This window comes from Leucopleurus acutus (genome assembly GCF_964270905.1).
Source record: "Leucopleurus acutus genome assembly, chromosome: 1".
Lineage (NCBI taxonomy): Eukaryota > Metazoa > Chordata > Mammalia > Artiodactyla > Delphinidae > Leucopleurus > Leucopleurus acutus.
This window is the reverse complement of record NC_139142.1, coordinates 136,529,141-136,540,188: the sequence shown is the minus strand read 5'-3', so window position 1 is coordinate 136,540,188 and position 11,048 is coordinate 136,529,141. Positions and strand designations below refer to the sequence as shown.

General features: G+C 60.4%; 1 protein-coding gene across 2 annotated transcripts; it reads right to left on the bottom strand.

Annotated features, from left to right (window-relative positions):
* Nucleotides 1–1,412: 1,412 nt before the first annotated feature.
* Nucleotides 1,413–9,628, bottom strand: SKOR1 (SKI family transcriptional corepressor 1; the record flags this gene model as incomplete). Of its 2 annotated transcripts, XM_082833120.1 has the most annotated exons (9): nucleotides 1,413–1,507; nucleotides 2,018–2,083; nucleotides 2,596–2,670; nucleotides 2,914–2,988; nucleotides 4,374–4,445; nucleotides 4,963–5,070; nucleotides 5,943–6,033; nucleotides 7,104–9,300; nucleotides 9,522–9,628. In XM_082833120.1, 9 exons carry the CDS (start codon nucleotides 9,626–9,628, stop codon nucleotides 1,413–1,415), a joined length of 2,886 nt encoding a protein of 961 aa, XP_082689246.1. The 2 variants fall into 2 exon arrangements, with proteins under 2 accessions (XP_082689246.1, XP_082689247.1); XM_082833121.1 differs by lacking the exon at nucleotides 9,522–9,628 and having other exon boundaries at nucleotides 1,413–1,504; nucleotides 7,104–9,293.
* Nucleotides 9,629–11,048: the final 1,420 nt, after the last annotated feature.

Here is an 11,048-nt window from a genome sequence, read left to right as displayed (position 1 = left end):
CAGCGGCCGGCGTATCTCACCTTCCTCCTTGGGCTCCTCGACGTCCGCAAACCCGGTGGGACTAAAATGGACGGAACGTCAAAAACCGCCAGGGCTCCCTCCGTTCAGCTAGCGGCGAGGCAGGCGGGAGCGCATCTGCGCACAAGCTGCGAGACCCCCGCGTCCTTTCCAGGCCTGCCAGGCCCAGGCCCAGGCCCACCACTCTTACCTCGCCCCCGCCCCGCCCCGCCCCGCCCCGCCCCGCCCCGCCCCAGAGCTCCAGGGCCTGGCGGACAGTACCCACGCCTCCTGGCAGTTCTGGTTGAACCTGGGATTCCCGGCAGGGCCCGATTCGGTCTCTGAGCGCCCCGGAGGTGGCTTCTCCGGTAGGGCAGACGTGGAAATGGGCACGAGTAAACTCTAGGCCCCTGCGAGCGCTGGACGGAAGAGTCAGAGACCTTGCAGTAGTTCTCATTCTCCGCCGAGGCCCAAGGGAGGGTCCTAAACGTGGGGCGGGGGTGGCCTGCGGGGCAAGCTGGGGGTGCCTAAAGGACTGGTGGAGAGATCAGGATGTTTGCTGCTGCCCACCTGAGAAAATGCGGGTCTCAGCCCGGGCGCCCCAGAACCCGCGCTGTGGTCCCCACGCACCACCTGTTGCTCCCGTCTCCCCCGCCCCTCCCCCCGCTGCCCTCCCACCTCCACGGCCCCGGGAAGTAACAGATTTTTTTTTTATTAAAAACAAAACAAAAGTCACGGATACAGGGTGGTCTCCCCAATCAGGCTCAAGGTGGTCTCCCTCTCGTGAGTCAGTTGCCGTTGTCGCCCTTTTTAAAGTGCTGTTACATCAAGAGGTTACAACAAAAAAATAGACAAAGCAAAACCCAAGAGTGAATGCAAAACGGGACCGGAAGTAGGTCCAGGAGAAGGAAGCAAATAACTTACAGCGTAAATAAGTTAAAGTGAACCCAATACTGAACCGAGAGACTCACAGTACATTTATATCCATTGCACATAGCCACTTTGTCATTAGCAACAAGACTTTCAGAAGTGGACGGGACGGGGAGCGCGGGGCCAGCGAAGTTCCTACATTGTATTCACAATTGGGGTTCCGAGGCTGTACAGGGGGGAGAGGCCCCCTCCCCTTTCTTACCCCCTTCGGTCCGGTTAACCCCATGAGGTCCGATGCCCAGGAGTTCAACCGTGGGGCGAGGTGGTATTTACAGTTGGAAACGGAGACGGGGTCCTGGGCGGGGGCGCCCGGGAGGGGGCGGGCAAGGCCGAGGCGCCCGGGAGGAGAGCGGGCGGGCGGGAGGCTGTATTTACATCGGTCCAGTCTGAATGGCTTGTATCTCGCCTTAGGCCGCCGCGGCCGCGGGTATTTACAAGAAGAGAGCAGCATGGCTTGAGGGCGCGTGGGCGCGGCCGGGCCGGCCCTAGGGCAACAGCGGGGGCTTGAAGGAGCAGTTGCCAGTGCAGTGCCGGGGCGTCAGCATCTTGCAGGAGAAGTGGTGCAGGGCGTCGTGAGCTTCTGGAGAGACAGTCGATTGGGCAATGTTGGGCGCCTCGCCAGGCCTGCGCGGCCCACGGGCTCCCTCCCTCCCCTGTCCGCCCGGGTCTCACCCACCCCCTTCAGGCTCAGGGGTTCTCAAGCGAGAGCATCAGAAGGTGAGAGGGTAGTAGAGAGATCCTGGCTATCCAGAACCACTGCTCTAGTTCAATTGGCCCATTTTACAGAAGAGGAAACTGAGGCACAGTAAGAGGGAGGTCGATCGGCCCCAAACCAGATTTGGACCCGGTGGCAGATTTTCCCAATGCTCAGAGCTCAAGGGGCTCTTTCTCCCTATCCCACCGTTCTAGCATCATTTCTCCATTAAAATCAATTTCCAGTTCCCTCTTCTCAGCTACTGATCTATGTAGACCTGGCCTTCCCCTCTCACTAGCACTGCCATTCATTCATTCATTCGTTCGTTCATTCATTCACTCATTCGCCTGCACAGCCAGCGCCTGGCACCCCTCCTTCTTTCCCCGGCTTCCTCACCTTTTAATTTCTGCTGGATGGCATAGCGCGCCTTCCTCTCTTGGTCAAGTTCGTTACACAGAGTATCTGGAAGATACAGGAAGTAGCCGGTGACCAAATGAGACCACCTTAGGGCCCGCTGGGGTCACAGCCCGGGCCTCACCCTCTTCTCAGCACTCAGCCCCTGGCAGAAACAAGTCCCGGAGACTGAGGGAGGGGGCGTCAAAGCTCCAAACTGCAGCTTGGCAGAGGGAGGAAATGGCCTGGGATGGCGCTTAAAGGCAGACGGATCTAACCAAAATTAAAGCAAACTTAGGCATTACTTCCCAGGTAATTTTACGCCTCGATTTTTAATTTAGAAACCATGGAAATTGCCGCGATAAGAAGTTCAATCACTCCATGTAATGATGCCTGCAAGCCGTTTGCTGGGCTCGCTTGCCATTCTGAGGCTAATCAGAGTATACAAAGGATATTAAATAAAAAAAATAATTGTTAAATTACCTTCAATTTAAATCCAAATGACTGAGCCAACATTGCGGCTCCTGCCAGACGAGAGGCAGTTACGGCCCGTGCACGCGCTCACCTGACTCCCGTCTTACCTCTGACAATTTGCAGCTGTTGCACCATTTCTTCTCGATAAGCCAACTCCCTCTTCATTTGATCCTGAAAATTATCTGTGCAAATTGATTAAGTGAGAGCTGTTACACACAGCCCCCTCCCTCGGCCGACTTTCTCCACTCCCCCGCCGCACCCCACCCCCTCCGTCTTTGGCCTAGTGGGAAACCCCAGAAAAGGAGGGTTCTGTGGCTCCAGCCTCGTGCGGAGCGGCAGCTACTAGCACTGGGGTCCCGGGCTCAGCCCGGAGCTTGCGGGAAGAGGGCTCTGGTGATGAGGTGGGGTGGGTCTGGATGGGGTACCTTTGAGACTCTGAAATTCTCGCTCCAGCTTCTTGCGGAGCTCCATTTGCTCCAGGAGCAGTTTTTGCAATTCGTCTGTGAAGGGGCAAGAGTGGGGAGGTAAAGGAAGAGGATGGTGGGACTCAGGAGGCCCATAAGGAACCCAGGTCCTCCCCTGGCCGGTTCCCCTGAGATGGGAGTAGGGAAGGGTGCGACCGGATGGTAGAGGCCCTCAACACTCAGTTTTTCCATCTGCACCCAAAGGATTTGGGCAAGAAATGGGGTTAGGGGATTAGGTTGCCCAGGAGAATCAAATTCAGGATAGTAGAATGCATGGTGGACTTCTAGGCCCTGGCCCCCGGCGCCAACCAGCATGGTTTCTGCTTTAAGTTGTCCCTAACTCCCTAAGCGTAGAGGTTGGCCTAGGAAGATGCGGTTTACCCCTTCAATTGACAGACTTAATCCCTCCCTTCAATGATACAGACCAGGGAGAATCTGGTCAAAGCCTTGGACCTCTGCCCTGGAAAAATACATATATTCACAACAGTCTGTTTACAATTTCAAGAGGTCCCAAGACCCCAAATTCATGCTAAGAACGCTCATAAGAAGCACCGAGGATTTTGAAGGTAATCACATAGCCTGTAAAATCTGTCACTAGGAAGAGTGGAAGACCACCCGTGCTTCTCTCCCTCCCCACACCGATTTCCAAGCCCAACCCTGGGCTGGGTGGGGGCAGGGAGAGGCAATTGGGTGTGGAAAGCCCTGTTGGCGCCCTCAAAAGCAGCTCCAAAGGGGTGGCAGGGGGGCTGCCCTGACCACGGAGCTATTGGTATCTGGTCCTCCACATGGGGAGGCTCTCTGAGAAATCCTCCCCTAGCAGGTGCTCAGAAAACACAAACATGGGAGACAGAGAAGCAAAGTGGGTTAGAAGCTCCTTTCTCTGTGCCTCAAGTCACACTCTTCCTTTTGCAGTGGAGCAGCAACCCCAGGACCCCATTCCACAAACAAGGTCCATCCTCACCTTATTTAGGGTGGGGTGGAGTTGGTTATGCATTAACTCCAGGGGGGAAAAAAAAAACCCTCTGAGACATTCCTAAAGTAAATGCGTCCTCAAAATCTTGCTATTCAGATGAGGCTGAGAGACCCAGATTGCCCTGTCTGATTGTCCACATGCATCAAGTTCTAAGGATCATTACTCAGTTTTCTTTCTCACTGGGCTATTCAGACAGGCCCGGCCTTGGGAACTCCGGGGTGGCTGGTTCCCTCCCGCTGCTCACTTCACTCTTCCACTTCCCACCCCCCGACCCCGACCTCTGTGCCAGGATAATGTGTCCAGGGAATTATCCCTTTGGCTCAGTGAAGACTGATTCCCCAAGAGACTTTTCTTCTCACACTCACTCCTACACGAATAACACCCCTTTACAAGAAGGGCCCATCGCCCCCAAGCACAGTGTACCCCCATTTCACAGATTTAACCTCACCTCTGGCCAGGTTCTCGATATCCTTCTCCACTAGTTGAGTTCCCGTGACATCTAGGGTGAGCCCATCTTCACCTGGGATAGAAGGGCAAGTAAGAGGGGTTTTGTCCTGGGAGAGGCCTTGGGAGGGGAGGGGTGAGCTTCCTGGGAACTGTGCTAAGTTGGAAACCTATTTCAGACGCTCTGCCTTTAGAGGAGACAGTTACAGGCATCCAGTACTACCCACCTTTCAAGTCATTATTTTAGGGGTACAGCCTTTATTTTAGAGAGTGACCCGCTGGAAGAGAGTGGACCCAGGGAAAACAGGCTATCTTAGGGCAGGAAGTGCCCTTTGACCTGTTTTATGCGGGTGATGGTGTTCCTCGTATTCTAGTAAGCCTCCTTCCCTCACGGAAGAGCCTCAAACCCAGCAAGGAGGTAAGCAACTCAGGAAACCTGGCCTGAACCTTGCCCACACTATTTAAATATTTATGTGCCAGCCGCGAGAGAGGAACGGCAGCCCCTTAGGCTTGCCGCTGGAGCAGGTGGAAACCTGGGCGACCTGGGGCCCAGCTCCCGGGTTGGGGTGGAGTGCGAAGGTCCTAGGGCTCACCTCTGTCTGTATTTGCGGGACTTGGCTGGGAGATACTCCTTTGGTCTGGATAGGATTTCCTTGTTTCCAAATCGTCGGCAGTCGAGTGATTGTCTTCCTTATCTGGCTCTTAAAGGCAAATAAACCGAGTTTCAAGGAGAGGCAAAGAAACCGTGACCCCGATACGGCCAGAGCTGCCGCGGTCGGGGCGCCCGAGCCCTAATTAAAAGCGTCGTGGCCGCCGCTGGTTCCCGGCTGTGCGCCTGGGCTCGCACCCTCAGGCTTTGGGCCGGCCACCCCCTCCCCCGCGCGCGATCTGCTCATCTCCGGCTCCACGCCCCCTTCCCAGCCCCTTGGAAAAGAGCAAAACGAGCAGCCGAGCCCACCAGGGACAAGCGACCTACATCGCGTGCAGATACTGGGGCACCGCGAGCGCGCGTGGCCGCCGGGTCTAACTGCACCGAGAACGCGGCCCAGGCGGCGACCCTCAGGGTGGCGGCTGCGGGGGGAGACATCTTCCCCGGCCTGGCCTGCCCGCATTTCCGAGGCTCTCAGTCCATTCTCTGAGAGCCACTGGGTCCCGCGCGCACGTGCCCCCGCGTTGGGCTGCAGCTACCACGGCACTTCAGGAGTCCCCAAGGGGGTGGCCATGCGTCCCCACCCGTTCCCGATCCGTCCTGACCACAGGGAACACTAGCTGAATAAATGAGAGGTTCTGAAAAGGACGCCAGGCGTGGTTTGTAAAAGGTTTAACCCAGTGCCTGAGGTGTACCGTGAGCGGTATCTATGCGGTGGAGAGGGCGGATGTAAGTCGTTGGGAGTCCTCGCTTAGCTTCCTTTTTCTTTCACTGTTTTTCTTTCCCTCTCCCTCTTTCTCTCATTTTCTCTGCCTCTTTCCTCCTCTCGTCTTCCCTCGCAGGCCTCCTCTGGCCCCGGCCCTCTGCGCGCGGTCCCCCCATCACACTGGCCAGGGACCTCGGCAGGGGGGCTGGGGGCGTTACCGTGGGCCTCGGGGGTGCAGAGGTAGGAGGCCGCGGGCCCCAGCGCCGCCGCCGCGCTCTTCACGTGCTCCTCCAGCTCGGGCGCGTACACCTGCGGCGGCCGAGAAATGACAGGCGGTTAGGGGGGGCGTTTGGCGGCGGCTCGCAGCAGCCCAGCCCGGCGCCGCGGCCAGGAGAGAACATGAGGGGGTGACGGAGGTGCGCTCGCCCGCTGGACCCGAGCGCCCCGGGCGGCCGTGACGCACGCGCCGCAGCCTTGCGCCCTCGGAGGCCGCATCACCGTTGTGGATTCCTGGTAATTATTAGCGCCCTCAAGAAAATTACCCGAAACACAAAGCGGCTCCCAAGCCAAGGGCAGCTGAAAGCCGCCCCCACCCTCTTCGCCCGTTTCAGCGTCTTCCCTCCCGCCCGCGCCCAGTCCCCGATATAAACGACGCCTTTCGCATCCGGCTAATGATTCGTGTTTTAATGGACCGAATGGAAATGTACAGGTGTGCGCACCCACTTTCAAGTGCACACCCCCCACCCGAACCCGCGGCCCCGGCAGCCAGAGAGCCCCTCTCCCGCCCCGCACACCTTCTCGACGACAGCTTCCTGCCAACGAACCCTGCGGTTCCTAGGGCAGGAATTCGAAGAGACTCGGAAAACTACGAGTTCGTGTGGAGGAAGATTCCGGGGACCCCGTACTGCGGCTTGGTGGAGAGGCATCCCTCTCCTCTGTTTACCGGCTCGTCTTCCCCGGGGCTCACATCCCCATCCAGGAGGGCGTGCTACCGGCCCGGCATCTTGAGCGCTTTTCTCTGGATTTTGGTCCCTTTCCTCCAGACCCATTTTACTTCTACCTTTCTGTCTCTGTGTGACTGCCAGTCTCTGCCTGTCTCCTCCCCACTCCCATCAACAAAAACACAGCACACGCATTTTTCAGACCTACCCGCCACCCCCACCCCCCGATCTTCCGAAACCCTCAGTCGGGGGTCCCAGGGAGCCCAGCTCCACAGAGCTCCCGAAGCTGGGCCTATCCAGAGCAGCCGGGGCCTACTGCTGGAACGCCCGCTCAGAACAAACTTCCCGTCCCCAACCCGGCCAGGGCCTGCCCCACATCCCAGAGCTGCCGAGGGGTAAGCAAAGAGGCGCCCCCAGCGGGGCGGGCGCGGGGCTCACCTTGGCCGGCGCCGGCCCCCCGAGCGGTCCGCAAGACTCTCGCAGCTCATAGCCCCCACTTGGCGGGCTCCTCTCCGGTCTCCGCACCATGTCGTCGGCTGCCAGGTCCCCAAATGCAGACCGACTGGCTGGGGGTAGACCCGGGGGGCGCCGGGGACGAGGGCTGCCGCCGTCGGGAGAGTCTGTGGGGCCGTCGGCGCCCGATGAGGTGGTAGACAGGGGCCCTGCCTGCTGGTCGCCATCAGGGCCGTCTCCTGTGCTGGGCGCGCCGGGTGCACCGGGCTCGGCCTCTTCCGGGGCTCCCTCGTCGTCGGGGAAGCGGTTGGACTCCACGTCCACCTCGGGCTCGTCTGCAGTGTCCACGTCGGGGGAGGCGGAGTGGTAGCTGGAGCTGCCCTCGCTCAGAAAGTCCGGGCTCACGTAGCCGCCGCCGGACCCTGCACCTGGCCCGGGCCCACGGGCTGGCCCGCCGCCGTACACGTCGCGGGCGCTACCGTAGAGCTTGGCGATGCTCTCCGCGTCTTTGACCACAGGCCGGAAGGCCGACACGTAGGAGCCTTTGCGTGCGGGCGGCGGGGGCAGCGGGGCCAGCGGGGGCGGCAGCGCCTCGTCGGCGCCCTCCTCGTCCAGAGGCCCGCGGGACAGCGCGCTGGGGCAGCGCTCCTCTGCGACCAGGCCGCCCTCCTTGGTCGGCTCAGCACCGTCCAGGGGCTCGGGGCCGCCGCCACCGGCAGCGGCCGCAGCCGCCGCCGCTGCCGCCGCTACAGCCGCCGCCACGGCTTTGGCTTGGCTTTGCGCGGCTGGATAGGGCGGCACTGGGAGACTGCCTGCCGCCGGCCAGAACATGGGAAACGTCGGGTACACAGTGGCAGCGGCAGCCGCCGCAGCCACGGCCGCTGCGTCCTTGGCTGCTCCGGGGGGCTGGTGACCCCAGAACATGGCGCCGCCGCCCGGGCCAGCCCCCGCACCGGGGGGCAAGTGGCCGGTTCCTGGGCCGCCCGCGCCTGCGCCAGTGCCCGCGCCCCCGCCGCTCCCGGTGCCTGGGCCGCCCTTGGGTTCGCCCGCGCCTAGCACGGGGTCGTCCTTTTTGGGGCAGAGGCCGAAGGCCGTGGGAAAACCGTAGGGATGAGGGAAAAGCGGCGGGGGCAGCTTCTGCAAGAGGCCAAAGCCCTTGCTGGGCACTGGGATCACCGGGTAGCTGCGTACGCCGGCGCCGCCACCAGGCCCTCCAGGGCCCGGGGGTCCGCCAGCTCCCGCCGCCAGACCAAGTCCCCGCTGCGCGTGAGGAGGAGGCGGCCCGGGAGGCCCCGCGGCCTCTTCTTCGCCACAACGCAGGCTTTTGTGGGGCGGCGGGCCTGGGGCCATCTCCGCGCCGCACCCCGGGCCGCCCCCGCCGCCACCACCAGCACCACCCTTCCCCTGCCCACCCGACCCGCCATTAGCGCCGCCGCCTCCTTGCAGCGAGAAAGTCCGCTTGCGAGTGCCACCATTGAACATGGCCTTGACGTCCTCCCAAGCGTGGCTCAGTTCGTCTGTGGCCGACTTGTCACTGAGTTTGAGGTGTCGGCGCCACGAGTTAAAGTTGGCTGCGTCGGGCTGCGTGTACTTGGCGTCGGGTGTGCGGTGCGAGTGGAAGATGAACTTGTTAGGCGAGAAGTACATGCTGCAGTAACCGCACTTGATACACTTGGCACGCGAGCTGTTGTAACGCGCGGGGATGAAGCTGCCACGCGAGCCCCAGGCGCACTCGTGCACCACATCGAAGGCGAAGTTCTCGGGCAGCTTGGGTGGCTTGTGCTCGCCCAGGAACGACTTGCAAAGGCGTTCGGCCTCGCGCTTGGTGATCATGCCGCAGCGGCGCGACGAGATGGGCATGGCCCCGGCCCGACGCAGAATCTCCAGTTGCACCGGTGTGCACTGCACGCATGTGATGCCCAGGGCCACGCGGCGGTTGTGGATCTCATTGTAGCTGTAGTTCTTGAGGAGGGTGTTGGAGATCTGCGCCAGGCATAGGCGCTCCTGACTGTCGATGACCAGAGACACAATAGGCACCCCGTACAGCGACGTCTCGCCCACCTGGTTGGGTTTGAGAGCGCTGGAGCCCGAGTAGGGCTGCAGCTCCTGCTTGGAGTTGGGCGAGGAGTTGCCCTCGCGCCCCGGCCCCAGCTGAGTGGTGAGAGCCTCCATGCCGCCGCTCCTGCGAAACAGAGAAAGCAGAGAGCCGATGAGCCATTTTCAGCGCCAACGCCGCTTGGGCCCGCCCAGCAGGGCGCGCCGAGTCGGGCGCGCGGGGAAACTTGGCAATGGGGAGTCCAAGCTCATTCGCCCCCTGGACGGGCGCCTTTTGTTATTCAGACGCGTGCTGGCGCTGGAACAAAAGCCCCCGGGGTTTGGAGGAGGAGTATGGGTAATTGAGACCTCAGGAATGCCCCGGTAGCTAGGAACCTGATCTTCTTTTCGGACAGGGGAGGAAGTGGGGCCCAGAGACGGAGAGTGACTTGCCCAAGACCACACAGCAAAGCCATTGCCGAACACAGGCTTCCTGGCGCCCAGATCCGTGCGTCTTCGGCCACCCTCGCAGGCTGCCCTACCCGTCCGGGTCCTGAAGCCCTGACGTCGGGGACAGGCCGCCCCTCTGCTCAGTCGCGCATGCACGCGGGCGGGGGCAGCGCAGGGAGGAATAGGGAGGGGGGAGGGGCGGTCACTGCCCATCTCCAGACTGCAGGGGGCGGGGCGGGGCGGGGGGGGGTGTTGGGAGGTGGCAAGGAGAAGGAGGAGGGCCTAGAGGCCGTGAGGGAGGCGGGGAGAGACAGAGGCGACCGCTGTTCGTGGTGCTGAACCCGACTCTTTACAAAGCACGCCGTGAGTGCCCAGCCTCAGGGTTGCCCCCACTGCACCCAGCTCCGCGCCAAGCCGGCTCCCCGGGATAACAGCACTGCTTTCCACAAACACGAGCTTTTCCTCTCACGCCCGGAGCCTCGCGTTCGTTGAGCAGAAAGATTCCGGCTGGAAATATAAACCGTTTTCTTTCCAACCATCGGTGGGATCAGGGTCAAGCAATTCCTAACCACATTTTCTGCATTTTTAGCTGCGTTCCAGACCAAAGCTGGTTTCCCTCCGGGTCAGCATGTGGGACGGAGAGGTTCTCAAGGAAGTTCCTCAGAAGCCACTTCTCTTTTGCTTCTAGGCATCCACTCCCTAAGTTTTCCTCCTTCAGATATGCCTTTCCCACTCAGGCCAAATGCAGTCTCTCCAGGTTCTGAGCTTCCTCTTTTGGGGCGTCTTTTTTTTCTTTTTTTGAGTATCCTTCGTGCCGGGCTGTCCTGACTCATACGGGCTGAGAAGGATCCTGGCCGGTCTCTGAAGCCACCACAAGGCTCCAGGTCAAAAGTTACTGCTGGTCCCGAGCTTTGCTCTCTGGCCGAGGCAGGGAGGCAGCCGCGTCTGCGGACATCAGCAGCGGGAAGGACCCGGGGATTGATGCTTGGGGCCCCCTAGGTGGCTGAGCCCAGCCATGTATCCTCAGACACCGAAGGCTCCTGCGGCCCAGGCAGCCCAACCCCGAGGGCCCCTCCTCTAAACTCGGCAGAAAAGGCAAATCCATTTTCAAAGGGGGCAGCTCTAGCAGGACAGGGCATCCGAGCTCAAAAGCTTCATCAAGCAGACTGGGATCTTCTGTCAGTCTGTCTCCCTCCCTCCCTCTCTGTTTGTCTAGGTACCCCGCATCTGTCGGTCTTATCTGTTCTGAGCTGTCTGTCTCTCCTCGCTAGCTCCTCTTTCTCCCATCTGTCTTCATACCTTCTTCAAGTATCAAGCTATTTATCTGTTATCTGTCTTTCATCTTTATCTCCGTGGATCGAATTGAAACTAGTAGACCCTCCTTTTGCGTTGAAGTCCCTTGCAACATTTTAGGAGGCAAAAGCACTGTCCTAACTCCTCGGCTGA